At 47.6% G+C, this 27,965-nt stretch overlaps 1 protein-coding gene across 1 annotated transcript; it reads left to right on the top strand.

Annotated features, from left to right (window-relative positions):
• The first annotated feature begins 15,133 nt into the window (after positions 1–15,133).
• LOC120943924 (DDRGK domain-containing protein 1-like) lies at positions 15,134–27,120 on the top strand. The gene is made up of 2 exons (XM_040357605.1): positions 15,134–15,265; positions 26,957–27,120. Exons 1-2 carry the CDS (start codon positions 15,178–15,180, stop codon positions 27,118–27,120), a joined length of 252 nt encoding a protein of 83 aa, XP_040213539.1. The 5' UTR covers positions 15,134–15,177.
• The last annotated feature ends 845 nt before the right edge of the window (positions 27,121–27,965 follow it).

The raw sequence follows: 27,965 nt of genomic DNA, 5'->3' as shown, positions 1-27,965 counted from the left end.
AAATTCGTAAATTCTGAAATTCTAAATTTCAAAATTCGCAAATTAGAAAATCCAAAAAATCGAAAACCCCAAAATTCTAAAATCTGAAATAATAACTAACTAATAATAACTTAACATTACTACCATATGTATCAGCGTATACTGCGCACTTTTTTGCCCTGAAAAACAGGGCAAAATCGTGGGTGAGCGATATACGGCGATACCCGCTTCCCGCTCTTTGTTCGAACCACTGCGCCGACATATACCGAGCGCAGTACACTCGGGTATAGTCGGGCAGGCTCCTCTCGCGGTCACCTCGTGTGCGTCCTGTACGTCGTTTACGCGAGAGGAGCCGAGCCCGCCCCACTATACCCGAGTGTACTCCGCTCGGTATATGTCGGCGCAGTGGTTCGAACACAGCGCGGAAAGCGGTGATCGAGCGGGGATGGCCGCAGAAGGATGCCGGACCGGACGAGGCCGCCGATGGACGCGCTGGACGACGGGCAGGACGCGATGGACGACGGGCAAGACACCGACGAGGGGCATCCAAACTGTAAGTATTTTTTTGCAGGAATCTTCCTTCAAATTCGGGGGTGCGCGCTATACGCCGGGGCACGTTATAACCCGATAAGTAACTATTAAATTATACGGTAGGTATTGGAATTTCCCTAAAAAATTGGGCTGTTTTATCTGAAATAACGAATGCCGTGTCTAAACGAATGGAATGCAACAAAAAAATAATAATAAATAACAATAAAAATAAAATATTTTATTATTATTATTATTATTGTTATTATTTATTATTATTTTGTTCTGTTCCATTTGTTTAGATGCAGCGTTCGTTATTTTGGATATTTCGTAACTTTAGTTAAATTTGTATTCATTACATTCACTAACAGCCAAATTTTGAAAGAAAAATTCCAATACCTATAATTTAATAGTTATTATTAGTTAGTTAGCTATTATTTTGAATTTTTGGATTTTCGTTCTTCCAAAAATTTGGGATTTTCTTTCTTATTTTCGGTCTTTTGGATTTTTCGAAATTACGACTTTCGATTATAACAAATGACCCGAAAAATGAAAACAAATAAATGAATGAAACAAAAACAAACACATTTTTCGGCAGCTCACATGTCTATGGAGCAGTGGGAGACTAACGGGGAGGATTTTCTAAATGATTCAAAATAATAAGCAATAGTCGACCAGCCGCCGCAGTTATACGGCGGCAGGTCGGCTCGGCTGCGCGAAATCACGTAGCTATACGTAAAATGAAGGAAAACTGTTCTGGACAGCCGCACTCCAAAAATAAATTGCTTTTATTGTAAAATAAAAAAAAACACACAAAAAGCATGCCACAGCAGACGGGGAAAAAGCTGACGCGTTTCACACCAAACTTTAGTGCTTATTCATAGCTTACTATATAGCTATACGTCATTTCGCATTGCAGCCATTAGGGGCGCGTGCACGCCCCCTGCTCGCCACTGGTACCGACGCGCGTGCCCGGCGGGCGCGATAGCCGCCCGCGATCGCTTGTTACAGATCGAGAACCGGCAGCTGGGTGTGTAAACACACAGCTCCCGGTCCTGTCAGGGGGAGAAATGCCTGATCGTCTGTTCATACAATGTATGAACAGCGATCAGTCATTTCCCCAAGTCAGTCCACCCCCCCTTCAGTTAGAACACACCTAGGGAACATAATTAACCCCTTCCTCGCCCCCTAGTGTTAACCCCTTCCCTGCCAGTGGCATTTTTACAGTAATCAATGCATTTTTATAGCACTGATCGCTATAAAAATGCCAATGGTCCCAAAAATTGGTCAAAAGTGTCCGAAGTGTCCGCCATAAGGTCACAGTACCGATAAAAATCGCTGATCGCCGCCATTACTAGTAAAAAAAAATATATATTAATAAAAATGCCATAAAACTATTCCCTATTTTGTAGACACTAATGCCGCGTACACACCATCACTTTATGTGATGGAAAAAAACGAAAATTTCTGTGAAGTAAAAAATGAAGTTTTTGAAACTTCAATTTTCAAAAACGACATTGCCTACACACCATCATTTTTTCACAATGCTCTAGCAAAGCGAGGTTACGTTCACCGCTTTTTTCCATTGAGGCTCGCTTCATAACTAGCTTCTGGGCATGCGCGGGTTTAAAAACGTTGTTTTAAACATTGTTTTTTGCTACACACGGTCAATTTCTGTGACACAAAAAACAACGTTTTGAAAAACGACACATAAAATTGAAGCATGCTTCAATTTTTTTTTGTCGTTCTTCTCAAGACATAAAACAACGATTTCCCCCACACACGGTCATTTAAAGTGACGTTTTTAAAAACGTTGTTTTTTTTCATCACATAAAGTGATGGTGTGTATGCGGCATAACATTTTTGCGCAAACCAATCAATAAACGCTTATTGCGATTTTTTTTTACGAAAAATATGTAGACGCATACGTATCGGCCTAAACTGAGGGAAAAAAAATGTTTTTTTTATATATTTTTGGGGGATATTTATTATAGCAAAAAGTATATATTTTTTTCAAAATTGTCGCTCTATTTTTGTTTATAGCGCAAAAAATTAAAACCGCAGAGGTGATCAAATACGGGGCAAAGCACAGGTTGGCTTTATGCTTCCTTTTGTAATATAAGCACATATTTATTCAATGAATGAAAAATGTATTACTTTTTAAACGGGCATTTTGATGAGATATTTGCAACTAAAGAGACATAAAAATAGCTGCTTAAAAAATAAAAGATTGATGATGTCAACTTATCTGAGAAGTACCTCCGAGTGGCACAAATAACAGCTCCATCCTAATAGCTGTTTACAGATCCAATGGCAGCAGTATGAAAGAGCAATCTGGCTCACTCGAAGCGCTGAGGCTCCATTCACGCTGCCGGCTATGAAAGTCACTAATATGAATTTAATATCACAGCAAATAGAGGGAGATGGAAAATCCATGGGCTGAAAGTAATGTCAGTCTGCAGAAGATAGGGGACTCTCACAACAGCTCTAATAAGAGTGAGCGGAGGGGGAGAGACAGCCAGCTAATCGGCAATCTGCGCTCTATAATACTCCTTTTCTCTCTGATGGTGGAGCGCTGCCAGGACTCTCAGAAGCTAGACCCAGATTTCATTTTTATTGCTTTATCGATCCCGTAATTGCAGTTTTGTGATGTGTAAATGTTGCTTTTGAAACATAATATTGGAAAATGTCAGGTATGCGATGTGTATGTTATTGGTTTTCTTGTAATAGCGTGCATGGATTCTAATTATAACAATTATTATTCGGCATGAATTTTACCTTTTTGCTGTTCCATATTTTCAGTACTGTACGGTGGAACCTTGGATGAGCATAATCCGTTCCAGGAGAATGCTTGTAATCCAAAGCACTCGCTAAGTTTTCCCATAGAAGTCAGTGGGCCGGATTGAAAGAGATTTGCGCATTATTTACGGAGGCGCAGGGCAACGTTTTTGCCCTGCGCACCCGCAAATTTGCTCCGCTGCCCTTGATTCACGACGTGAATTACGCGGGCGCGCCGGCAAAATGCCCGGCGCTAGAGCACGCAATTTAAATGATCCCGTAGGGGGCGGGAATCATTTAAATTAGGCGCGTTCCCGCGCCGATCGTAGAGCGCATGCTCCGTCGGGAAACTTTCCCGACGTGCATTGCGGCAAATGACGTCGCAAGGACGTCATTTGCTTCAAAGTGAACGTGAATGGCGTCCAGCGCCATTCACGATTCACTTACGCAAACGACGCAAAATTCAAATTTCGGGAACGACGGGTATACGTAACATGGGCTGCCCCTGCTAATAGCAGGGGAAGCCTTGCGCGAAAACCGCCGTACGTAAACGACGTAAATTGCGTACGCAGGGCTAGCGCAACGTTGTGAATCGGTGTTAGTATGTAATTTGCATACTATACACTGAGCACAACGTGAACGCCACCTAGCGGCCACCGCAAGAATGCAGCCTAAGATATGCGGGCATAAGAGCCTCATGCCACGCAGATCTTAGGCTGCAGTCGGCGTAACGAGGTTCCTGAATCAGGAGCACTCGTTACGCCGGGGCAAGTAAGCAATTGCGCTGTGTAACCTATGGTTACACAGGCGCAATTGCTTCTTGAATCCGGCCCAATGGAAACAAAGATAATGGGCCAGATCCACGAAGCGCGGCGCTTCTATCCGTATCTCTGATACACTACGCCGCCGTAACTTACAGCTTTTTTTTTTGTATCCTGAAAGAATTTGCGCCGTAAGTTACGGCGGCATAGTGTAACGTTGTCGGCGTAAGGGCGCGCAATTCAAATGTATGTGATGGGGGCGTGTTTAATGTCAATACGTCTTGACCCAACGTAAATGAAGTTTTTTTGGAACTGCGCATGCGCCGTCCGTGGGGGTATCCCAGTGCGCATGCTCGAAATTAACCCGCAACAAGCGTGTCACGATCCTACGGGGTAATATGACCGCACCAGCCAAGCAGACACTGGCTGGAAAAAGCGCCCAGAGGCGATTCAGTTCGCATGAGTAGCTCTATACAAGTCATTCATTCATTCATTCAATGCTTACGACGTGAACATCATTCTACGCAAAGCCCTATTCGCGAATGACTTACGCAAACAACGTAAAATTTTCAAATTTCGACGCGGGAATACGGCCATACTTAACATAGGATACGCCTCATAGAGCAGGGGTAACTATACGCCGAAAAAAAGCCTTACGGAAACGACGTAAAAAAATGCGCCGGCCGGACGTATGTTCGTGGATCGCCGTATCTAGCTAATTTGCATACTCGACGCGGAATTCGACGGAAACGCCACCTAGCGGCTGGCGGAAAAATGCACCTACGATCCGACGGCGTACTAAGACGAACGCCAGTCGGATCGAGCCCAGATGCAGTCGTATCTTGTTTTGTAGATACAAAACAAAGATACGACGCGGGAACTTTGAAATTATGCGGCGTATCAATAGATACGCCGGCGTAATTCTTCTGTGGATCTGGCCCCATGTGTTCCGCATTGACTTCTATGGCATGCAATACCGCATATGACCAGAGGTGGGGAGAGGTGTCGGAGAGCAGAGACGGCTCAGCTGATCTCAAAAACCCTCAGAAAGGTTCAGAAACACACGGGAACAGAGTATTTTAAGTATTTCCAAGTGATTCCGAGTATTTTCGAACGGCTCGGAACGGCTCTGAACCGTTTTGATTGTCACCGGCGCCCCCGCACCTCTGGCCAAATTCAGTACTGCACACCTCATTAGCTTGAATTCTGCTCATTTTACGAAACAACACTCGCAAACCGAGTCAGAATTAAAAAACATTAAAACGTTGCTCATTATTCAAAACGCTAGAGGAGTTGTAAAGGAAAAATGATTTTTTTTTATGTCACAATGTAGAGTATAAGATTTCCTATTATCTGTGCCCAGTCTTGCCACACAGAGTTAATCCAGCTCTGAGCAATCCTCTTTTTATTGTTCAGGGAAATAAAACAGACTTCCAGATAAAAACCAAGGGCCAGATTCATGTACAATTCCAGCGACGTAACGTATCGCATTTACGTTACACCGCCGCAAGTTTATGAGCAAGTGCTTGATTCACAAAGCACTTGCCTGTAAACTTGCGGTGGCGTAGCGTAAATCCGTCCGGCGCAAGCCCGCCTAATTGAAATAGGGCCTGGATCATTTAAATTAGGCACGTTCTTGCGCCGAACGTACTGCACATGCTCCGTTTTGAAATTTCCCGCCGTGCTTTGCGCGAAATTACGTCGCACCGACGTCATTTTTTGAACGTCGACGTGAGTTACGTCCTTTCCTATTCACGGACGACTTACACAAAAAAAAAAATTAAAATTCGACGCGGGAACGACGGCCATACTTTAACATGGCACGTCTATCTATACGCCACGAAATACCAGCTTTAACTATACGCCGGGAAAAGCCGACTAGCGACGACGTAAAAGAATGAGACGGCCGCGCGTACCTTCATGAATCGCCGGAAAAAGCTAATTAACATACCCGACGTGGAAAACTACGCGAACTCCACCCAGGGTGCGCCGAAGTATTACACCTACGATCTGAAGGTGTACGAAGCCGTACGCCTGTCGGATCGAAGCCAAAAGCCGTCGTATCTTGGTTTGAGAATTCAAACTAAAGATACGACGCGGCAAATTTGAAAGTACGCCGGAGTATCAGTAGATACGCCGGCGTACTTGTACTGTGAATCTGGCCCCAAAGTCCTTGCTTGAGTGACAGGTTATTTACATATCTCGTGCACTGCTTGCAGACATACACAGCTTCTGTAAAAAGTGCTCAATTCACATCCCCCTCCCCTCTTCCCTCCAGCTCTATGTATATTCTGATGGCTGTTGCATTTTCTCATGGCACTGAACTGTGACTCACCCCATATTTTGAAAACATTTAATCAAAACACAGGAGAGGGGGATGTGAATTGTGCACTTTTTTTCAGAAACAAGGACTTTGGTTTTTATCTGGAAGTCTGTTTTATTTCCCTGAACAATAAAAAGAGGATTGCTCAGAGCTGGATTAACTCTGTGTGGCAAGACTGGGCACAGATGATAGGAAATTGTATACTCTACATTGTGACATCAATGTTTTTGGGGTTTACATCCACTTTAAGGTGAAAAAACATCTGATGATGCCCAAGCCCCCGTTTTACTTACCTGACCCCTCGAAAGTCCCACGCTCGATCCCAAGATCCTCTTTGGCGCTCAGCCTGGCCGCTGATTGGCTAGAGCGGAGAGATTGAGAGCAGCGCAGCCATTGGCTGGCGCTGCTGTCAATCACATCCATTGACGCGACGTGCTGAGGGGCGGGGCCGAGCGATACAGTGAGCGTCTATGGCCGCTCGCTGTATCACGGGAGCACGCCCGCAAGGACTCATCACCATGCGAGCTCTCTCGCATGAAGGTGATGAGTTCTTGCGGGGAGGACCAGAGACAGCCGCCGAGGGACCCCAGAAGACGTGGATCGGGGCCACTCTGAGCAAAACGAACTGCACAGTGGAGGTAAGTATAACATGTTTGTTATTTTAAAGAAAAAAAAAATGTTTCCTTTAGTAACCCTTTAAACGCGTTACTCGTAAACCAAGGTTCCACTGTATTGTATTTCATATGAGGATTTGTAAACCCCCCTTAGCAGATGTCCATATATATTAGGAAAGGTGATTAGCATCCCTGTTTTAAAATTATAGAAAGCCCTCCCTTTTTCAGCAGCTTGTTTCATCAGTTACTGAGTATGCAGCCTATTTACCGTCGTGCTCAAAAGTTTGCATAAATTGTGACATTTTGGAATTACCGTATTTATCGGCGTATACCGCGCACTTTTTTGCCCTGAAAATCAGGGCAAAATCGTGGGTGCGCGATATACGCCGATACCCGCTTCCCGCGCTTAGTTTGAATGCCTGCGCCGGCATATACTGAGCGCAGTACACTCGGGTGCATTCGGTCAGGCTCGGCTTCGCTCGTAGTCACGCTCTGTGACGTTTATGCGTGAGAAGCCGAGCGTGGCCGAATATAACCGAGTGTACTGCGCTCGATATATATCGGCGGAGGCTTCAAACTGAGCGCAGGAAGCAGGGATTCGACACAGAGACAGCGCGGGAGAAGCCGGGAGGACACCACCGAGGCCGCAGACGGACGCCGGACCGGACGAGGCCGCCGATGGACGCCGGGCAAGACACCAATAGCTAGATTCAGGTAGAGTTAGGTCGGCGTAGATACGCCGACCTAACTCAGAATCTGCGCCGACCTAAGTTTAAGTGTATTCTTAAACAGAGATACACTTAAACCTATGTAAGATACGACGGCTTGCGCCGTCCTATCTTAGGGTGCAATATTTAGGCTGGCCGCTAGGTGGCGCATCCATTGTGGTCGGCGTAGAATATGTAAATCACTAGATACGCCTATTCACGAATGTACGCCCGGCCGACGCAGTACAGATACGCCGCCTAAAGTTAAAGATGCCCCCTAGGTGGCGTAGCCAATGTTAAAGTATGGCCGCCATTCCCGCTTTCGAAATTCGAAATTAAAAATTTTACATAGTTTGCGCAATAGGGATAGGGATTTACGTCATTTACGTCCACATTGAAATCAATAGGCCCGTGTGGCGTACGTTGCCGCAATGCACACTGGGAAATGTAGGCGGACGGTGCATGCGCCGCTCCAAAAAAACGTCAATAACGTAAGGTCAACACAAATTAACATAGAACACGCCCCCTCAGCCTATTTTGAATTAGGTGCCCTTACGCCCGCCCGCTTTAGGCTAAGCGCCGTAACTTAGCAGGCAAGTACTATGTGAATCATGTACTTGCCTCGCTAACTTACGGCGGCGTAGTCTAAACACGCTAAGCTACGCCGCCGCAAATTTAGGACACCCTACGTGAATCTAGCTACAAAACTGTAAGTAGTAAAATGTAATAAAATGTAAAATGTAATAAAAAATTTTTTTTACAGGATTTTAGGGTCAACATTAGGGGAGCGCGCAATACCCTGATAAATACGGTAATATTGAAAATATGAATGATCGTGCCAAAAAACTGTCTTTTATTTAAGGATAGCAATCACATGAAGCCATTTATTATGACATCATTTTTTGGATCCTTTTTTAAATCATAACGATAACAGAAATCACCCAAATGGCCCTGATAAAAAGTTTACATGCCCTGGAATGTTTGGCCTTGGTACAGACACAGAAGGTGGCACACACACAGGTTAAAATGGCAATAAAAGGTTAATTTCCCACAGTTGTGGCTTTTAAAATCAGAATTAGTGTCTGTGTATAAATAGTCAATGAGTTTGTTAGCTCTCACATGGATGTAGTAAGCAGGCTAGACACTGAGCCATGAAGAGGTAGAAAAGAACAGTCAAAAGACCTGCTAAACAAGGTAATGAAACTTTACAAAGATGGAAAAGGATATAAAAAGATATCCAAAGCCTTGAATATGCCAGTTAGTACTGTTTAATCACTTTTTAAGAAATTTATATTGCTTTAAATGTGCAGCAACGCACTGATATATACTGCGTTAAACGTGCAGTAATGCATGGATATATACTGGGGCAGATCCACAAAGCGAGTACGCCGGTGTATCTACTGATACGCCGGCGTATTTTCATATTTCCCACGTCGTATCTTTGTTTTGAATCCTCAAAACAAGATACGACGGCATCTGGGTCAGATCCGACAGGCGTACCTCTTCGTACGACTTCGGATCTAAGATGCAATTTTTCGGCGTCTGCTGGGTGGCGTTCACGTCGTTTTCCGTGTCGAGTATGCAAATTAGCTATTTCCGACAATCCACGAACGTACGAGCATCCGTCGCATTTTTTTTACGTCGTCTCTAGTCGGCTTTTTTTGGCGTACAGTTACAGCTGCTGTTTTGTGGCATATAGTTACACCTGCTATGTTAAGTATGGCCGTCGTTCCCGCGTTTAATTTTAATGTTTTTTTTTAGTTTGCGTAAGTTGTCCGTTAATTTGGGATGGACGTAATTTACGTCCACGTCAAAACAATGACGTCCTTGCGCAGTTCGTTCGGCGCGGGGACGCGCTTCATTTAAATGAAACACGCCCCCCTACTCGCCGATTTGAATTAGGCGCCGTTACGCCGCGAGCCGTAACTTACGGCGTGAAATCTTTATGGATTCGAACCAAACTGCAGTAAGGTACGGCGGCGTAGCGTATCTCAGATACGGTGCCCTGGGGCAGATCTTTGTGGATCTGCCCCACTGTGTTTAAAGCGGGGGTTCACCCAAAAATAATTTTTTAACATTACATTCAGGCGAGTTGTGATAATGACATCAGGCTGTTTTTTTTTAAATCCTTGCCGTACATACCGTTTTATGTACATTTTCACTGCGGCTTCCGGGTATGTAATCTGCGGGACTGGGCGTTCCTAATTGATTGACATGCTTCCGACCGGCGCATACAGCGCGTCACGATTTTCCGAAAGAAGCCGAACGTCGGTGCGCAGGCGACGTATAGAGCAGACTCGCAGTCCGGCTTCTTTCGGCAACTTGTGGCGCGCTGTATGCGCCGGTCGGAAGCATGTCAATCAATTAGGAACGCCCAGTCCCGCAGATTACAAATACCGGAAGCCGCTGTGAAAATATAGATAAAACGGTATGTACGGCAAGGATTTAAAAAAAAACTGCCTAATGTCATTATCACAACTCGCCTGAATATAATGTTAAAACATTTTTTTTGGGGTGAACACCCGCTTTAACATGCAGTAATGCACTGATATATGCTGCGTTATACATGCAGTAACACAAGGATATATACTGCGTTAAACGTGCAGTAACACACTAAAATATACTGCGTTATACATGCAGTAACACACTTATAAATACTGTGTTAAACATGCAGTAACACACTAATATACACGGCATTAAACGTGCAATAACTAACTAATGTATACTGCGTTAAATGTGCAGTAACACACGGCTATATATACTGCAAGAAACCTGCCCGAACAAATTAAACTGACACTAAAGTAAAGCCCCATACACACTATTTTCTGCACAATTTTGTCGTCAGATTTAAAAAAAAAACATATAATATGAGGTCAAACCTTAAAGTGGATGTAAAGCCTCTCTCATCCTTTCTAAACTACGGCCATAGTGCTGATCTATAAGGATATAGATGCCTCCTGCATGTATCCTTACCTGTCAAATGTCTCCCCTCTGTCTGTTATAAGAACTGAAAAACTGCAGATTCTGTGGGCGGGTCTGTTTTCTGGAGCTCGGTGGGTGGAGTCGTGATGTCAGTAGACTCCCCGCCCTCCTCTACACTCCCCTTGTCAACATGCATTTTTTCCTGTGTATTCCTTACACTAAATTCTGCTATGATCACTAACATCCAGTCAAAATCCAGAAAAGTAACCACATGACTTCAGAAAAGGAGTGGGGGTGGGAATTAAAAAATAATGCCTGTCTCCAGGCTAGTGCATGAGATATGTAAATAACCTGTCACTCACAGCAAGGGGGCGGAACGGACTAAGGTTTTTCTCTGTAAGTCCTTTTTATTTCACTGAACAATAAAAGAGGATTGCTCAGAGCTGGAATAACTCTGTGAGGCAAGACTGGGCACAGATGATAGGAAATCTTATACTGCACATTGTGACTTCATCGGGTTTACATCCACTTTAAGGGCCGGATTCACAAAGAGATACGACGGTGTATCTCCTGATACGCCGTCGTATCTCTGATATCCGTCGGTCGGATCTATGCGCCTGATTCATAGATTTAGGTTCCGCATAGATCTCCCTAAGATCCGACAGGTGTAAGTGACTTACACCGTCGGATCTTAGGCTGCAATCTCACGCTGTCCGCTAGGTGGCGCTTCCGTTTGTATATGCGAGGAATATGCAAATGAGGAGTTACGCCGATTCAGAAACGAACGTCCGCCCGACGCTTTTTTTTTACGTTGTTTGCGTTCGGCTTTTTCCGGCGTATAGTTACCCCTGGGTCTATGAGGCGCAGCCAATGTTAAGTATGGCCGTCGTTCCCGCGACAAAATTGTAATTTTTTACGTCGTTTGCGTAAGTCGTTCGCTAATACGGATGGACGTAATTTGCGTAAACGTCGAAAGCATGACGAGTTGCCGACGTCATTTGGAGCATGCGCACTGGGATTCATTCGCGGCCGGCGCATGCGCAGTTCGTTCGGCGCGGGGACGCGCATCATTTAAATGATACACGCCCCCTACCCGCCAAATTTGAATTCCGCCAGGTAGTTTACGCTACGCCGCCGCAACTTTACAGGCAAGTGCTTTGTGAATACAGCACTTGCCTGAAAAACTTGCGGCGGCGTAATGTTAATCAGTTACGTTACGCCAGCAGAAAGATCCGCTGATCTTTCTGAATCTGGCCCTAAGGCCCCATACACACGAGAGGATTTATCCGCAGATACGGTCCAGCGGACCGTATCCGCGGATAAATCCTCTCGAGGATTTCAGAAGATTTCTATGCGATGGAGTGTACACACCATCGCATTGAAATCCGCGCTGAAATCCTCTGGCGATGACGTGTCGCGCCGTCGCCGCTATTATGACGCGGCGACGGGCGCGACGCTGTCATATAAGGAATTCCACGCATGCGTCAAATCATTACGACGCGTGTGGGGAATCCCTTTGGACGAATGGATCCGGTAAGTCTGTACAGACGAGCGGATCCATCCGTTGGAATGGATTCCAGCAGATGGATATGTTGTGCAGCACAGCAAATATCCGATCTGCTGGAATCCATCCCAGAGGAGATTTCTCCGCGGAAACAGATCCGCTGGCGTGTACACACCATAGGATCTATCCGCAGAAACCCATTTGCTGGGATTTATCTGCGGATGGATTCTATCGTGTGTATGGGGCCTAAGAGTTGTAATTTATACGCAATCAGGCAGGCCCTTGCACTACATGGTTTTGGTAAATCTGAAGACAAAAATCTGCAAAAAATCTAATACTGTGTATGGGGTCTAAGAATGAATAGTCACACTACACTCATACTGACTGAACTATCACTAGATTCACATAAACTGATATTCTACACTGACAATAGAATCAGAATTAATTGTGGTCGTTCGGCCTGGCCAAAAAAATGGTCAAATGCCCTGATAATTTGGGTGCTTGTCGAACAGACGAACAGCCAATGTTCAGCCTGAACTCATGCTTGGGCCAAACCAATCGCCCAACTCTAATGCAGTGCCCTCTAAAGTGTGATCTGCAGTGGATCGCTCTTCAGAGGGTGTTTGACAGGCAGTGAGGCATTGGTCCAGATTCAAGTAGCAATTGCGCCTGTGTAACCATGCCACGCTCTTATGCCACGCATATTTTAGGCTGCATTCTTGCGATGCCCGCTAGGGGGCGCTCCCATTGTGCTCAGTGTATAGTATGCAAATTGCATACTAACACCGATTCACAATGTTGCGCGAGCCCTGCGTACGCAAGTTACGTCGTTTCCGTACGGCGTGTTTAGCGTAAGGCTGCCCCTTCTAATAGTAGGGGCAGCCAATGCTAAAGGATACCCGTCGATCCCGCGTCGCGATATTTGAATGTTACGTCGTTTGCGTAAGTGATTCGTGAATGGCGCTGGACGCCATTCACGTTCACTCTGAAGCAAATGACGTCCTTGCGAAGTCATTTGCCGCAATGCACGTCGGGAAAGTTTCCCGACGGAGCATGCGCTCTACGCTCGGCGCGGGAGCGCGCCTAATTTAAATGATTCCCGCCCCCTACGGGATCATTTAAATTGCGTGCTCTAGCGCCGGGCATTTTTGCCGGCGCGCCCTCGCAATTTACGGTGCTACTGCTCCGTGAATCGAAGGCAGCGGAGCAAATTTGCGGGGGCGCAGGGCAAAATCGTTGCCCTGCGCCTCCGCAAAAAAAGCGCAATTCTCTTTGAATCCGGGCCATTATGTTGTCTCAGTGTGGATGAATTTTGCCACAAAGCATCATGGGTGTTAAATATGTACACTCCAATGTGGTTATACATGGGCATATGACACCTGGCAGCTTCTGTTGGAAGATACAATATATTATGAGCCTTTGATGATATATCATCCGTACATAGAAGGTAATTACCCATGCGCTGTGGGATACCTATCTACCCGGCCATAATAGATTATCTTTCTTATTACAGCCATTCAGGTGATATTTAGCTCTGGACATACCTCTGAGTGGAAAGATAACTTCTTGATACGCTTTATATTCACCTACAACCAGGGCCGCCATCAGGTAGGTACTGGCAGTACAACTGTAAGGGGCCCTGATGACAGCCCCCCTTTTTTTATAAAAAAAAAAAAAATTATATATATTTATATATATATATATATATATATATATATATATATACATATATATATATATATATATAAATATATATAATTTTATTTTTTTTAGAGCCATGGATGGCAACCCCCCTTTTTTATATAAAAAAATTACATTTTTTTCATATATTTGTTTATATATATATATATATATATATATATATATATATATATATAGTTTTTTTTATTAAAGGGCCCAGAGGTCCCCAGGGGCCCGGAGGTCCCCAGAGCGACGGATGGCAGCACCCCTTTTTTTTTATAAAACATTTAAAAAAAAAATTATATACTTTTTATTTCTTTTTTTTCTTTTTATTTCTTTTTTCTTATATATATATATTTTTTTTCATATATTTGTTTTTATATATATATATATATATATATATATATATATATATATATTTTATTAAAGGGCCCAGAGGTCCTCAGGGGCCCGGAGGTCCCCAGATGGCAACCCCCCTTTTTTTTTTTTATAAAAAATAAATAAAAACATTTCATACAAAAACATTTTTTATATATATATTTTTTTTATTAAAGGGCACAGAGGTTTATTTTTTCTTTCTATTAAAGGGCCAAGAGGGTCCCCAGGGCCCCGGATGACAACCCCCTTCCGCTTCTCAATTAGCGGCTTCACCCCCCCCCTGCTTCTCATTTCAGGCGGCAGCTCCGGGGGGCCCATGTCTGAAGCTGTGTAAGGGGCCCCATAATTCCTGATGGCGGCCCTGGCTACAACTCTGTAAAAACTGCAGAGGTGATCAAATACCACCAAAAGAAAGCTCTATTTGTGGTAAAAAAAGGATAAAAATATCATTTTGGCACAATGTTGTTTGACCGCGCAATTGTCATTCAAAGTGCGTCAGCGCTGAAAGCTGAAAAATGGCCTGGGCAGGAAGGGGTGGAGTTATAAATGTATATTGATTTTCTCTATCTATTCCTCCTCCCAGTATATTTCTATGATCACTATGACACTCACATCTGCAAGAAAAAAACACTGCGGTCTAGGACGTCAAACAAATTCATTGAAGTCCAAACTCCCTCCCGATCCTATTTCTGGTGCACAATGTGTTCACAACCACAAAATTGAAATAGGGAAGTCGGTCGAATCCAACACATGGAGGAAAGGGGGTTGATAATTGAAATTATTTTACTTTTTTTAACTCAAATCATCACCTGAAGCGTATCATATATGACATGAGATTTAGTCTGTAGTATGTGTATAAATGCACTTAGAATAGGGCGGGATAATGAATGACATGGCCTCGAGTTTTTCCCGGCCTCCCCCCTGTGGCAGGTGGTACGTTCCAGCCGGGCTGAGCCCGATGTGCCGGCTGTAGGGGCGGGGCCTGGAGCTGTGACGTGTAACAATGGACCCGGTGCTGTACATTGTAGCGGCTCTTCTCCTGGCCGTACTTCTCTACTTCACTGCCAGGATCCGGGGACACACCGAGCAAGGTGAGCCGGTCCTAGTGCCCCCTGTACCGGGCTGACTGGAGGGGGGCAGAGGTGTGGGGGGAGGGACTCTGTGGTGGGAGGAGGAGCATAGATAAGGGGGAGGAGCTCTGCACACACATGTGCTTGGCTGGGGGGAAGGGCCTTGTACACACATGTGCCTGGCTGGGGGAGGGTCTCTGCACGCACACGCGCCTGGCAGGGGGATGGACCCTGCGCACACACGCGCCTGGCAGGGGGATGGACCCTGCGCACACAGGCGCCTGGCTGGGGGAGGGACCCTGCGCGCACCTGGCTGGGGGAGAGACACCTATGTGTACACACGCCTGGCTGGGGCAGGGACCCTGCGCGCACACGCACCTGACTGGGGGAGGGACCCTGCGCGCACACGTGCCTGGCTTGGGGAGGGACCCTGCGCGCACACGTGCCTGGCTTGGGGAGGGACCCTGCGCGCACACGTGCCTGGCTTGGGGAGGGACCCTGCGTGCACACGCACCTGGCTTGGGGAGGGACCCTGCGCGCACACGTGCCTGGCTGGGGTATGGACCCTGCTCACGCGCAAACGTGCCTGGCTGGAGGAGGGACCCTGCGCGCACACGCACCTGACTGGGGGAGGGACCCTGCGCGCACACGCACCTGACTGGGGGAGGGACCCTGCGCGCACACTCACCTGGCTGGGGGAGGGACCCTGCACGCACTTGGCTGGGGGAGGCACCCTGCGCGCACACGTGCCTGGCTGGGGGAGGAACACCTGCGCGCACACGCGCCTGGCTTGCGGAGAAACCCTGCGCGCACATGCGCCTGGTTGGGGGATGGACCCTGCATGGCTGGGGGATGGACCCTGCGCGCGCATACATGCCTGCCTTGGGGAGGGACCCTGCACACGTGTCTGGCTGGGGGATGGACCATGCGCACTCATGCGTGCCTGCCTGGGGTATGGACCCTGCGCGCGCACGGCTTGGGGAGGGACCCTGCGCGCACACGCACCTGGCTGGGGGTGGGACCCTGCGCGCACACGTGCCTGGCTTGGGGAGGGACCCTGCGCGCACACGTGCCTGGCTTGGGGAGGGACCCTGCGCGCACACGTGCCTGGCTTGGGGAGGGACCCTGCGCGCACACGTGCCTGGCTTGGGGAGGGACCCTGCGTGCACACGCACCTGGCTTGGGGAGGGACCCTGCGCGCACACGTGCCTGGCTGGGGTATGGACCCTGCTCACGCGCAAACGTGCCTGGCTGGAGGAGGGACCCTGCGCGCACACGCACCTGACTGGGGGAGGGACCCTGCGCGCACACGCACCTGACTGGGGGAGGGACCCTGCGCGCACACTCACCTGGCTGGGGGAGGGACCCTGCACGCACTTGGCTGGGGGAGGCACCCTGCGCGCACACGTGCCTGGCTGGGGGAGGAACACCTGCGCGCACACGCGCCTGGCTTGCGGAGAAACCCTGCGCGCACATGCGCCTGGTTGGGGGATGGACCCTGCATGGCTGGGGGATGGACCCTGCGCGCGCATACATGCCTGCCTTGGGGAGGGACCCTGCACACGTGTCTGGCTGGGGGATGGACCATGCGCACTCATGCGTGCCTGCCTGGGGTATGGACCCTGCGCGCGCACGGCTTGGGGAGGGACCCTGCGCGCACACGCACCTGGCTGGGGGTGGGACCCTGCGCGCACACGTGCCTGGCTTGGGGAGGGACCCTGCGCGCACACGTGCCTGGCTTGGGGAGGGACCATGCGCGCACACGTGCCTGGCTTGGGGAGGGACCCTGCGTGCACACGCACCTGGCTTGGGGAGGGACCCTGCGCGCACACGTGCCTGGCTGGGGTATGGACCCTGCTCACGCGCAAACGTGCCTGGTTGGGGAAGGACCCTGCACGCCCCTGGCTGAGATTAGGTGGGTGTTTTGTTACTGTCCAGTCTCACTCCTACTGTTGGAAAAATGTCTCACCAATCTAAAGTGCATCATGCAGTGTGGGTTCCTCTATTTCCTGTGGGTGCGGGGCTCTCGCCATCATCTATGACTGCATTAGGATATCTGCAATCAGGATAATACCGCATTATCACCACTAGATGGCATCTATGATCTTAGGAAGAAGTATTTACTTCCAGGCTGCACTCACACCCGATTTCTAAGTCGCTGCTCTAAAATGACAAGTCGCACAACGTGAATTTCAGACACCGTTCATTTTAATGGCACCTAAAAACGCAGCGCTGTTCTCCCGCCACTAAATCGCGGCAAACCACATCGTGTGATGCTCACCGCCCAAAAAAAAAAAAGGACCCTGAGCTTCTGGTGGGGCGACAAGCTTTGTGCGATGCATTTCGCTACGATTGCAGTGCGGTTTATCACGGCAGAATCGCACCGCATTTTTAGGCACCATTAAAATGAATGGTGCCTGAAATTTGTGTTGTGCGATTTGTCATTTTAGCCGAGCGCTTTGAAATCGCGGGCAGAAGCCTCCTCCTGGCAGCAGCGCCTTGGGCACAAAATAAATAAAAAAATGACGCTTCTAAAAGTGTGTACCGCGTTTTCCCGCGCCAAGCGCTTGGGCGTTAATTTATTACATTGGGCAGAATTTATTGTGGATGTTTGGAAGTGGAAGGAGAGTGTGCGTCTCGTACCGGGAGATCGGACGTTTGGGATGCGCATTGTGACGGCGGCGTAATATTGGTGGTGGAACTCCCCAGTCCACAGAAGACTTTGGGCTAGATTCAGCAAGAAGATACGGCGCCGTATCTCCAGATACGCCGCCGTAATTTCAAATCTGCACCGTCGTATCTTTACGCCGATTCTGAAAGGCAGATACGTAGAAAAAATAGGCTTCCTCCGCCGACGTAACTTGAATACGGCGGCGTATAATTGTGTGCATTTTTACGCTGGCCGCTAGGGACGCTTCTGTTGTTTTCGGCGTAGAATATGCAAATGACCTAGATACGCCGATTCACAAACGTACGTACGCCCGGCGCAATTTTTTTACGTTGTGCTTTTTCGGCGTAAGGTTACTCCTGCTATTAGGAGGCGCAGCCAATGTTAAGTATGGACGTCGTTCCCGCTTCGAAATTTGAATTTTTTACGTCATTTGCGTAAGTCGTTCGCGAATAGGGCTGGACGTAATTTACGTTCACGTCGAAAGCAATGACGATTTGCGGCGGAATTTCGAGCATGCGCCGTTTGTAAAAAACGTAAAATACGCGGGGTCAACATTAATTTAAATAAAACACGCCCCCTCATCCTCATTTGAATTAGGCGCGCTTTCGCCAGCACCATTTACGCTACGCCGCCATAAGTTACGAGGCAAGTGCTTTGTGAATACAGCACTTGCCTCTATAACTTACGGTGGCGCAGCGGAAATACGATACGCTGCGCCGCCGTAATAATGCGCGCAGCTACCTGAATCTAGCCCTATGTTTGGGACTAACAACGTTGGATTTTCCATCATGTGCACAGAAGGAACGTACATGAAGTCTGACGGGAGGAATTTTTTTATGGGCGGGGCTTTCCCGTTGTGACTGGATATATTATATGACGTCCTTCAGAACATGCTGCTCGTGCGGGGACACACAAGCGCCAAGCGATCGGTTGTGCGGTTTGCCGCTCGGACACACCACATCTCTAATCACGGTAAAGAATGATGTGGGCTCTTTACCATGTGATCAGCGGTGTCCAATCACAGCGTATCTAGGAAGTGCCGGCTATCAGCGTTCCTCTATTCACACTGACGGCGCGAGAAGAAGAGAGCCGATAAACGGATTTCCTTTCGGGATCTGCGCTGATAATCCAGTGCATTGATATTCAGTGCAGCCCCATCAGCGATGCCTCCTCGTCAGTGGCTGTCGGTGCCGCCTCATCAGTGGCTGTCGGTGCCGCCTCATCAGTGGCTGTCGGTGCCGCCTCATCAGTGGCCGTCGGTGCCGCCTCATCAGTGGCCGTCGGCTCCTCCTCATCAGCGCCTCCTAATCAGTGGCCGTCGGCTCCTCCTCATCAGTGCCTCCTAATCAGTGGCCGTCGGCTCCTCCTCATCGGTGCCGCCTCTTCAGTGGCCGTCGGCTCCTCCTCATCGGTGCCGCCTCTTCAGTGGCTGTCGGTTCCTCCTCATCGGTGCCGCCTCTTCAGTGGCTGTCGGTTCCTCCTCATCGGTGCCGCCTCTTCAGTGGCCGTCGGTTCCTCCTCATCGGTGCCGCCTCTTCAGTGGCCGGCGGCTCCTCCTCATCAGTGCCGCCTCTTCAGTGGCCGTCAGCTCCTCCTCATCAGTGCCCGTCAGCTCCTCCTCTTCAGTGGCCATCAGCTCCTCCTCATCAGTGCCGCCTCTTCAGTGGCCGTCAGCTCCTCCTCTTCAGTGGCCGTCAGCTCCTCCTCTTCAGTGGCCGTCAGCTCCTCCTCATCAGTGCCGCCTCTTCAGTGGCCGTCAGCTCCTCCTCATCAGTGGCCGCCAGCTCCTCCTCATCAGTGGCCGTCAGCTCCTCCTCATCATTGCCGCCTCTTTAGTGGCCGTCAGCTCCTCCTCATCAGTGCCGCCTCTTCAGTGGCCGTCAGCTCCTCCTCATCATTGCCGCCTCTTCAGTGGCCGTCGGCTCCTCCTCATCAGTGCCGCCTCTTCAGTGGCCGTCAGCGCCGCCTCATCAGTGCCGCCTCTTCAGTGGCCGTCAGCTCCTCCTCATCAGTGCCGCCTCTTCAGTGGCCGTCAGCGCCGCCTCATCAGTGCCGCCTCTTCAGTGGCCGTCAGCTGCTCCTCATCAGTGCTGCCTCTTCAGTGGCCGTCAGCTCCTCCTCATCAGTGCCGCCTCTTCAGTGGCCGTCAGCTCCTCCTCATCAGTGCCGCCTCTTCAGTGGCCGTCAGCGCCGCCTCATCAGTGCCGCCTCTTCAGTGGCCGTCAGTGCCGCCTCATCAGTGGCCGTCAGTGTAGTGATGGAGAAAACTGACCTATTTACAACATTTTATAACCGATGGGGGGAAATAAAGTTGTTTATTAAATGACACCAAAAGAAAGCTCTATTTGTCGCAAAAAATTATAAAAATGTCATCTGGGTACAGAGTTGCATGACGGCGAAAACATGTCATTCAAAGAGTCACAGTGCTGAAAGCTAAAAATTGGCCTGGGCAGGAAGGGGGGTAAAATTGCCTGTTATTGAGGTGGATAAATACACCCCTCAGCCTGCAAAAAAGAGAGAGACGTTGTATCCGGGATCAGTGAGGAACCAGAGAGCTCTGCGCCTATCATGGGAGCAGAGAGAACGCTCCTCATATTGATACAATGTATTTACTTTACAAATGTGTTTATATTAACTTTTGTTTCATTTGTTGTTTAACCAGTTCCCGACCTCCTCATGTACATTTACCTCGGCAGAATGGCACGGACAGGCACATCAACGTACCTGTACGTCCCTGCCTAGACGCGGGTGGGGGGTCCGATCGGGACCCCCCCTCCGGTACATGCGGAGGTCGGGTCCGCTCGGGGAGCGATCCGGGACGACGGCGCGGCTATTTGTTTTTAGCCGCTCCGTCGCGATCGCTCCCCGGAGCTGAAGAACGGGGAGAGCCGTATGTAAACACGGCTTCCCCGTGCTTCACTGTGGCGGCGCATCGATCGAGTGATCCCTTTTATAGGGAGACTCGATCGATGACATCAGACCTACAGCCACACCCCCCTACACTAGTAAACACATACACAGTGATCCCTAAATGTTACAGCGCCCCCTGTGTTTAACTCCCAAACTGCAACTGTCATTTTCACAATAAAGAATGCAATTTAAATGCATTTTTTGCTGTGAAAATGACAATGGTCCCAAAAATGTGTCAAAATTGTCCGAAGTGTCCGCCATAATGTCGCAGTCACGAAAAAAACCCGCTGATCGCCGCCATTAGTAATAAAAAAAATAAAAATAAAAAAAAACTATTCCCTATTTTGTAAACACTATAAATTTTGCGCAAACCAACCGATAAACGATTATTGCGATTTTTTTTTTTTTTTTTTTTTTTTTTTTTTTCCAAAAATAGGTAGAAGAATACGTATCGGCCTAAACTGAGGAATTTTTTTTTTTTTATATATGTTTTTGGGGGATATTTATTACAGCAAAAAGTAAAAAATATTGCATTTTTTTTTAAATTGTCGCTCTATTTTTGTTTATAGCGCAAAAAATAAAAACCGCAGAGGTGATCAAATACCACCAAAAGAAAGCTCTATTTGTGGGGAAAAAAGGACGCCAATTTTGTTTGGGAGCCACGTCGCACGACCGCGCAATTGTCTGTTAAAGCGACGCAGTCCCGAACTGTAAAAACCCCTTGGGTCTTTAGCCAGCATATTGGTCCGGTCCTTAAGTGGTTAAGAACATAAAACAACGGTGTGTTCCCTTCTATTCTCAGAACCTCTTTGGTTGTAATTCTTTACAGATCAGTGTACACAGCAGTGGCGGCGGGTGCTTAATATTTGGGGGGGGGGCATACTTGTACCACCCCCCCCCCCCAGGGGAAAACGGATGGAAAGGCGGCGATCTAACCCCCCCCCCCCCTGCGGGAGACGGACGGGATTGCAGCGATCAGAGGCCTTACCTTAGGAGGCATGGGGAAGCAAGTGTTCTAAGCACTCCCTGGCCAATCGGGTCTCAGGACCTGCTTCCTAATTGGCCGGGAGGAGAATCGGGAAGACAATAGCGAATGTTAATTCGCTATTGTCACACAACTGGGTGGGCTCAGGGCACAGTGCTCTGCGCCCCAAGCCCACCCTTTTTCTAAGCCAATTAGAGCGTCAGGTTCTAATCATGTGCTTCAAAAAAACAAAAAAGCCCATTGGAATCCATGCGTCCGGTGCCCTGTATGTAGATTAGGCACCCACAGGTCAGTGTAGTTTCCATTGCATAGTAATGCGGTGGCTGGTGGACGGTGCAGTGGTGCCGAAACCAGCACATCACACTCTTTTTTTTTTTTTTTTAGAGACAAACTTTATTAAGATGTCACAAACAAATGGTCCCTGCCCCCACCTATAACCGGCCTTTGCAGCAAGGAGCACATGGAAGGACAATGCATGCAAAACCAAAGAAAATTCCCAGCTCAGCTCGTCAACCAGCCTGCAACCAACCAGATTATCCTGTCTAACAGCTTGCATTAAATACAGGGGTTTAGTTTGCACACATTTGCAAATACAAGCGTAATGTGCAGAGCCGCTTCATGGCACCCCAGTATTCTCTGTAGTCCTAACTCTAAATTTATGAGAGGCTCCACAGTGGAAGCGCATTCATTATAATGGATAGGCAGAGGACAGATGAGCCTGGAGGGAGCCAACCCTTCCTTAAAGGCACAGGGTGGCACTGGACACCCATTGAGGTGTCACACAGACATGCGAGGTGGTGGATTGCCTCACACCATTCTGCATGAAGTACTTTTTCAGGGCACCACAGCAATGCTGAACTGGGCACATAGGGCCAGATTCTCGTCCTGCGGCGGCGTAATGTATCCGATTTACGTTACGCTGCCGCAACTTAGACGGGCAAGTGCTGTATTCTCAAAGCACTTGCATCCGTAAGTTGTGACGGCGTATCGCAAATCGGCCGGCGTAAGCCCGCCTAATTCAAATTTGGATCAGGGGGGGCGTGTTTTATGTAAATGTACTGTGACCCGACGTGATTGACGCTTTTCCCGAACGGCGCATGCACCGTCCGTGGAATTTCCCAGTGTGCATTGCTCCAAAGTACGCTGCAAGGACGTCATTGGTTTCGACGTGAACGTAAATGACGTCCAGCCCCATTCACGGACGACTTACGCAAACGACGTAACTTTTTCAAATTTTGACGCGGGAACGACGGCCATACTTAACATTGTTACGCCGCAGTTATGCCTCATATAGCAGGGGCAATATTACGCCGGGAAAAGCCTATCGTAAATGGCGTATCTTTACTGCGTCAGTTGCGCTTATGTTCGGGAATTCACGTATCTAGCTAATTTAAATATTTTGACGCGGAAATCAGCTTACATGCCCCTAGCGGCCAGCGGAAAATTGCAGTTACGATCCGACGGCGTAAGAGACTTACGCCTGTCGGATCTAAAGGATATCTATGCGTAACTGATTCTAAGAATCAGGCGCATAGATACGACGGGTCGGATTAGGAATTACGACGGCGTACACGGCGCTGCGCCGTCGTAAGTCCTTTCAGAATCTGGGCCAAAGTACGCATGGCATTTTGCCTTGTCCATGCGGTGGGAGTACACTGGAATTGCCAACTAGCACAGTCCCACCACACGTGGGGTGAACCTGGCTTAAAGCAGTGTTTCTGATCCGTGCACTGATAGGTGGCACTGATGTACATTGATTGGAACTGATGGGCACTGACAGGTGGGCACTGATGGGCACTGATTGGAACTGATGGGCACTGATAGGTGGGCACTGATTGGAACTGGTGGGCACTGATAGGTGGCATTGATTGGAACTGGTGGGCACTGATAGGTGGCATTGATTGGAACTGATGGGGCTGCACTGATAATCAGTGTAAATGTGCTCTGTCAGCCTTGCCGGTTATCAGCTCTCCTTTCCTCATGCGCTGTCACTGTGTGAGGAAAGGAATGGCGTTAATCGGCAAGTTTGTTTACATGTGATCAGCTGTGATTGGACACAGCTGATCACATGGTATAGGGCCACTGCGATTGGCCTTTCTAACTTGATCTGTGATCAGCTGTGCCCAAAAGACACAGTGGTCAAAAAGCGCGTCCAATGCACGCCCCGGGTGTGTTCTGGGAGGACGTCCTGCCCTCCCAGAACTAGAGAGCCGTGCTGTAGCTATATTTCGGCAATGGTGTGGTATTAAAGTGTTTAATATTAACCACTTCATTACCGGGCACTTAAACCCCCTTCGTGCCCAGACCAATTTTCAGCTTTCAGCGCTGACGCATTTTGAATGACAATTGCGCAGTCATACAACACTGTACCCAAATTATAATTTTTTTCCCACAAATAGAGCTTTCTTTTGGTGGTATTTGATCATCTCTGCGATTTTTATTTTTTGCGCTATAAACAAAAAAAGACAGAAAATTTTTAAAAAATAAATACAATATGTTTTACTTTTTGTTATAATAATATCCCTATATTTTTTTTAAAAATATATATTTTTTCCTCGGTTTAGGCCGATACGTATTCTTCTACATATTTTTGTTAAAAAAAACCGCAATAAGCGTTTATTGATTGGTTTGCGCAAAAGTTATAGCGCCTACAAAATAGGGGATAGATTTATGATTTATTTTTTACTAGTAATGGCGGCGATCTGCGATTTTTATTGGGACTGCGATATTGCGGCGGACATATCGGACACTTTTGACACAATTTTGGGACCATTCACATTTATACAGCGATCAGTGCTAAAAATGCATTGATTACTGTATAAATGTGACTGGCAGTGAAGGGGTTAACACTAGGGGGTGAGGAAGGGGTTAAATGTATTCCCTGGGTGTGTTCTAACTGTGTGGGGGGAGGGGACTGACTGGGGGAGGTGACCGATGCTGTGTCCCTATGTACAAGGGACACAGATCGGTCTCCTCTCTCCCTGAAAGGACGTGGAGCTCTGTGTTTACACACAGAGCTCCACGTCCCTGCTGTCACCGACGATCGCGGGTACCTGGCAGACATCGCGGCCGCTAGGCACGCGTATCGGCCTCTCAGCGATGCGCCGGGCACAGTGTTTACCTGCTGCACGCCCCCAGCGGGTAATGCACATAAAAGGACGTCCAGGGACGTCCCCCCGGCACTTGAGAGCCGCGCTGCGGACATCTTTTGTTTATAGCACGCCTCTCAAGTGGTTAAAGTGTTACACAAGACGTTTTGATTCTGTCTTCTCTGATCCTTCCCTTCTTCCACAGTCCCCAATCTATCTGCTGATAGAACAGGCACTCTGCACATGCTCAGTTTGGTCGTATTGCTAGAGTTAAAAAAAAAAAAAAATTCTTGTGAATGTGATCAGCACACGGCCAATCAGCACTGTCCAGGCAGAGAGTCAGGGGTCCTGCAGCCTCGGAGCAGAATGAAAACTCCTCCTACAAGCTTTAACCAGACACTGATAGAAGTCACAAGACTGCTATATACTGCTGATGGGAAAAGGATATTTAGCAGTTTATATTTACTAAAATAATTGCATTTCCATGTTCTGTGTACTGTGGGAGACCAGATATAGTGACTGCAGGGTCCTGGGTTTAGTAACACTTTAAAGGAAAAGTCCAGCCTGAGCATTTTAGGCTGGGCTTCTTCTCTGGGTCACATGACCGTGTCATCCCGACAATAAAGTCTGAATCCACCAGCTGTATTGATTGATGGCAGTCTCGGCAAGCCGCTGAGACGCTCGCTTCCCACCCCTCCACAGCCCAGTGCTTCAAAGAGCGCGGAGAAGTAGAGCAGAAGATTGACAGAAAACAAAAACTTAATTTTTTTCAAAATATTCTGTCTTTTTTTAGTTGTTGCGCAAAAAATAAAAATCGCAGAGGTGATCAAATACCACCAAAAGAAAGCTCTATTTGTGGGAATAAAATAATAAAAAAATTGTTTGGGTACATGACCGCGCAATTGTCATTCAAAGTGCGACCGTGCTAAAAGCTGAAAATTGGCTTGGGCAGGAAGGTGCGTAAGTGCCCCGGTATGGAAGTGGTTAATCGTCAAGAATCGTTATCGCAATTTTTTTTTCCCTGTTGCGATTGACAAAGTATTTCCCGATCTTTTGTATGCAGAGAATTCTCTCTGCTCTGTAAGCTCTATGAGCCGGGCTCTCCTGTCCCTTCTGTATTGTTTTGTAATTGTGTTGTCTCCCCTCTACATTGTAAAGTGCTGCGTAAACTGTTGGCACTATATAGATTGTGTATAATAATAATAATAACCAGGGGTCGACAAATCCCGGTCGCCATGGCGACTAGAAATAGGGTCCTGGCGACTTGGCTTGGAAGGGGGGGCAAAAAAAAAAAAAAATTTTTTTTTTTTTTTGGTGAGCTGGCACCATCTGGTGGTGAGCCGTTGGTATTACAAGTTAAGCATTACAAGTTAAACAGTAATTCTAATGTAATTTTTCACTATTTTCACTGCCATCTTCTTCCCTCTAATTAGAACCCCCCAAACATTATATATATTTTTTATCCTAACACCCTAGAGAATAAAATGGCGATCGTTACAATACTTTCTGTCATGCCGTATTTGCGCAGCGGTCTTGCAAGCGCACTTTTTTGGGGAAAAAATTACACTTTTTTTAATTAAAAAATAAGACAACAGTAAAATTATCCCCATTTTTTTTATATTATGAAAGATGATGTTACGCCGAGTAAATTGATACCCAACATGTCACGCTTCAAAATTATGTCCGCTCGTGGAATGGCGTCAAACTTTTACCCTTTAAAATCTCCATAGGCGACGTTTAAAAAAACTCTACAGGTGTCATGTTTTGAGTCACAGAGGAGGTCTAGGGCTAGAATTATTGCTCTCGCTCTACCAATCGCAGCGATAACTCACATGTGTGGTTTGAACACTGTTTACATATGCGGTCGCTGCTCATGTATGTGTTCGCTTCTGCGCGCAAGCTCGTCGCGACGGGGCGCGTTTTCTGGCTCCTAACTTTTTTAGCTGGCTCCTAGATTCCAAGCAAATTTGTCAAACCCCTGATAATAACCTTCAAAGAGCGATTTTATATATGAGTGAGAGGTGCACTTCATGATTTTGCTTTCTATTCCATTACAGCTGACCATGAGGACCAACAGAATGTGGTGGCAGCAGCCGCGGCCAGACCGCGTTTCCAGCCAGAGGAGAGGGGGGATGGAATGCCACGGAGAAGGATGAACAGGGGCATGATGGCCCAGAGGCAAGCACGGCGTATGGAGGAGGAGAGAGAAGGTACCAAATGAAAGTCCTTTATTCCTACATCACTTTATTATCTGCTTACTTCAATGACTACTAGTCTACGTGTCATCCTACTTGTTTTTTTACTAGTAATGGTGGTGATCAGCGGGACTGCGACATTGTGGCAGACAGATTGGACACTTTTTTGGGACCATTGACACTTATACAGCGATCAGAGCTAAAAATAGCCACTGATTTCTGTATAAATTGACAGATCCCCTTATTGTCTCTCTGAGGAGCGATCGCTGCCGGCCAAGCACATCTATGCATTCTATGCATTAAAGCGGGGGTTCACCCAAAAAAAAAATTCTAACATTACATTGAGCCGAGTTGTGATAATGACATTATGCTGTTTTTTTTTATTTCCTTGCCGTACATACCGTTTTATCTATATCTTCACCGCGGCTTCCGGGTATGTAATCCTGCGGGACTGGGCGTTCCTATTCACATGTTAATTGATTGACATGCTTCCCACCGGCGCATACAGCGCGTCACGAGTTGCCGAAAGAAGCCAGACTGCGAGTCGGCTCTATACGGCGCCTGCGCACCGACGTTCGGCTTCTTTCGCCAACTCATGACGCGCTGTATGCGCCGGTGGGAAGCATGTCAATGCCTTTAATGTGCTTCTTCTTAATCCACTCCTTTGTTGCCTTGGCGGTATGTTTAGGGTCATTGTCATGCTGAAAGACCCATCTTCAGTGATCTGCCTGAGGGAAGAAGGTTCTCCACCCAAGACTTTACAATACATGGCCCCTCAATGCTGCAAAGTTTCCCTGTACCTTTAGCAGAGAAACCGCCCAAAGCATAATGTTTCTACCTCCGTGCTTCACCGTAGGGATAGTGTTCTTAT

The sequence above is a fragment of the Rana temporaria genome, chromosome 1 (assembly GCF_905171775.1).
Source record: "Rana temporaria chromosome 1, aRanTem1.1, whole genome shotgun sequence".
In the NCBI taxonomy this organism is placed as follows: Eukaryota; Metazoa; Chordata; class Amphibia; order Anura; family Ranidae; genus Rana; species Rana temporaria.
The sequence above is the reverse complement of the archived record's forward strand: the minus strand, read 5'-3'. Positions and strand labels throughout refer to the sequence as shown.

What these genes read in the sequence shown, in the direction of transcription:
- LOC120943924 (XM_040357605.1), top strand. Translation starts at nt 15,178, where the DNA reads ATGGACCCGGTGCTGTACATTGTAGCGGCTCTTCTCCTGGCCGTACTT. An exon ending in CCGGGGACACACCGAGCAAG is followed by an intron (nt 15,266 to 26,956) that starts GTGAGCCGGTCC and finishes ATTCCATTACAG; the next exon opens with CTGACCATGAGGACCAACAG.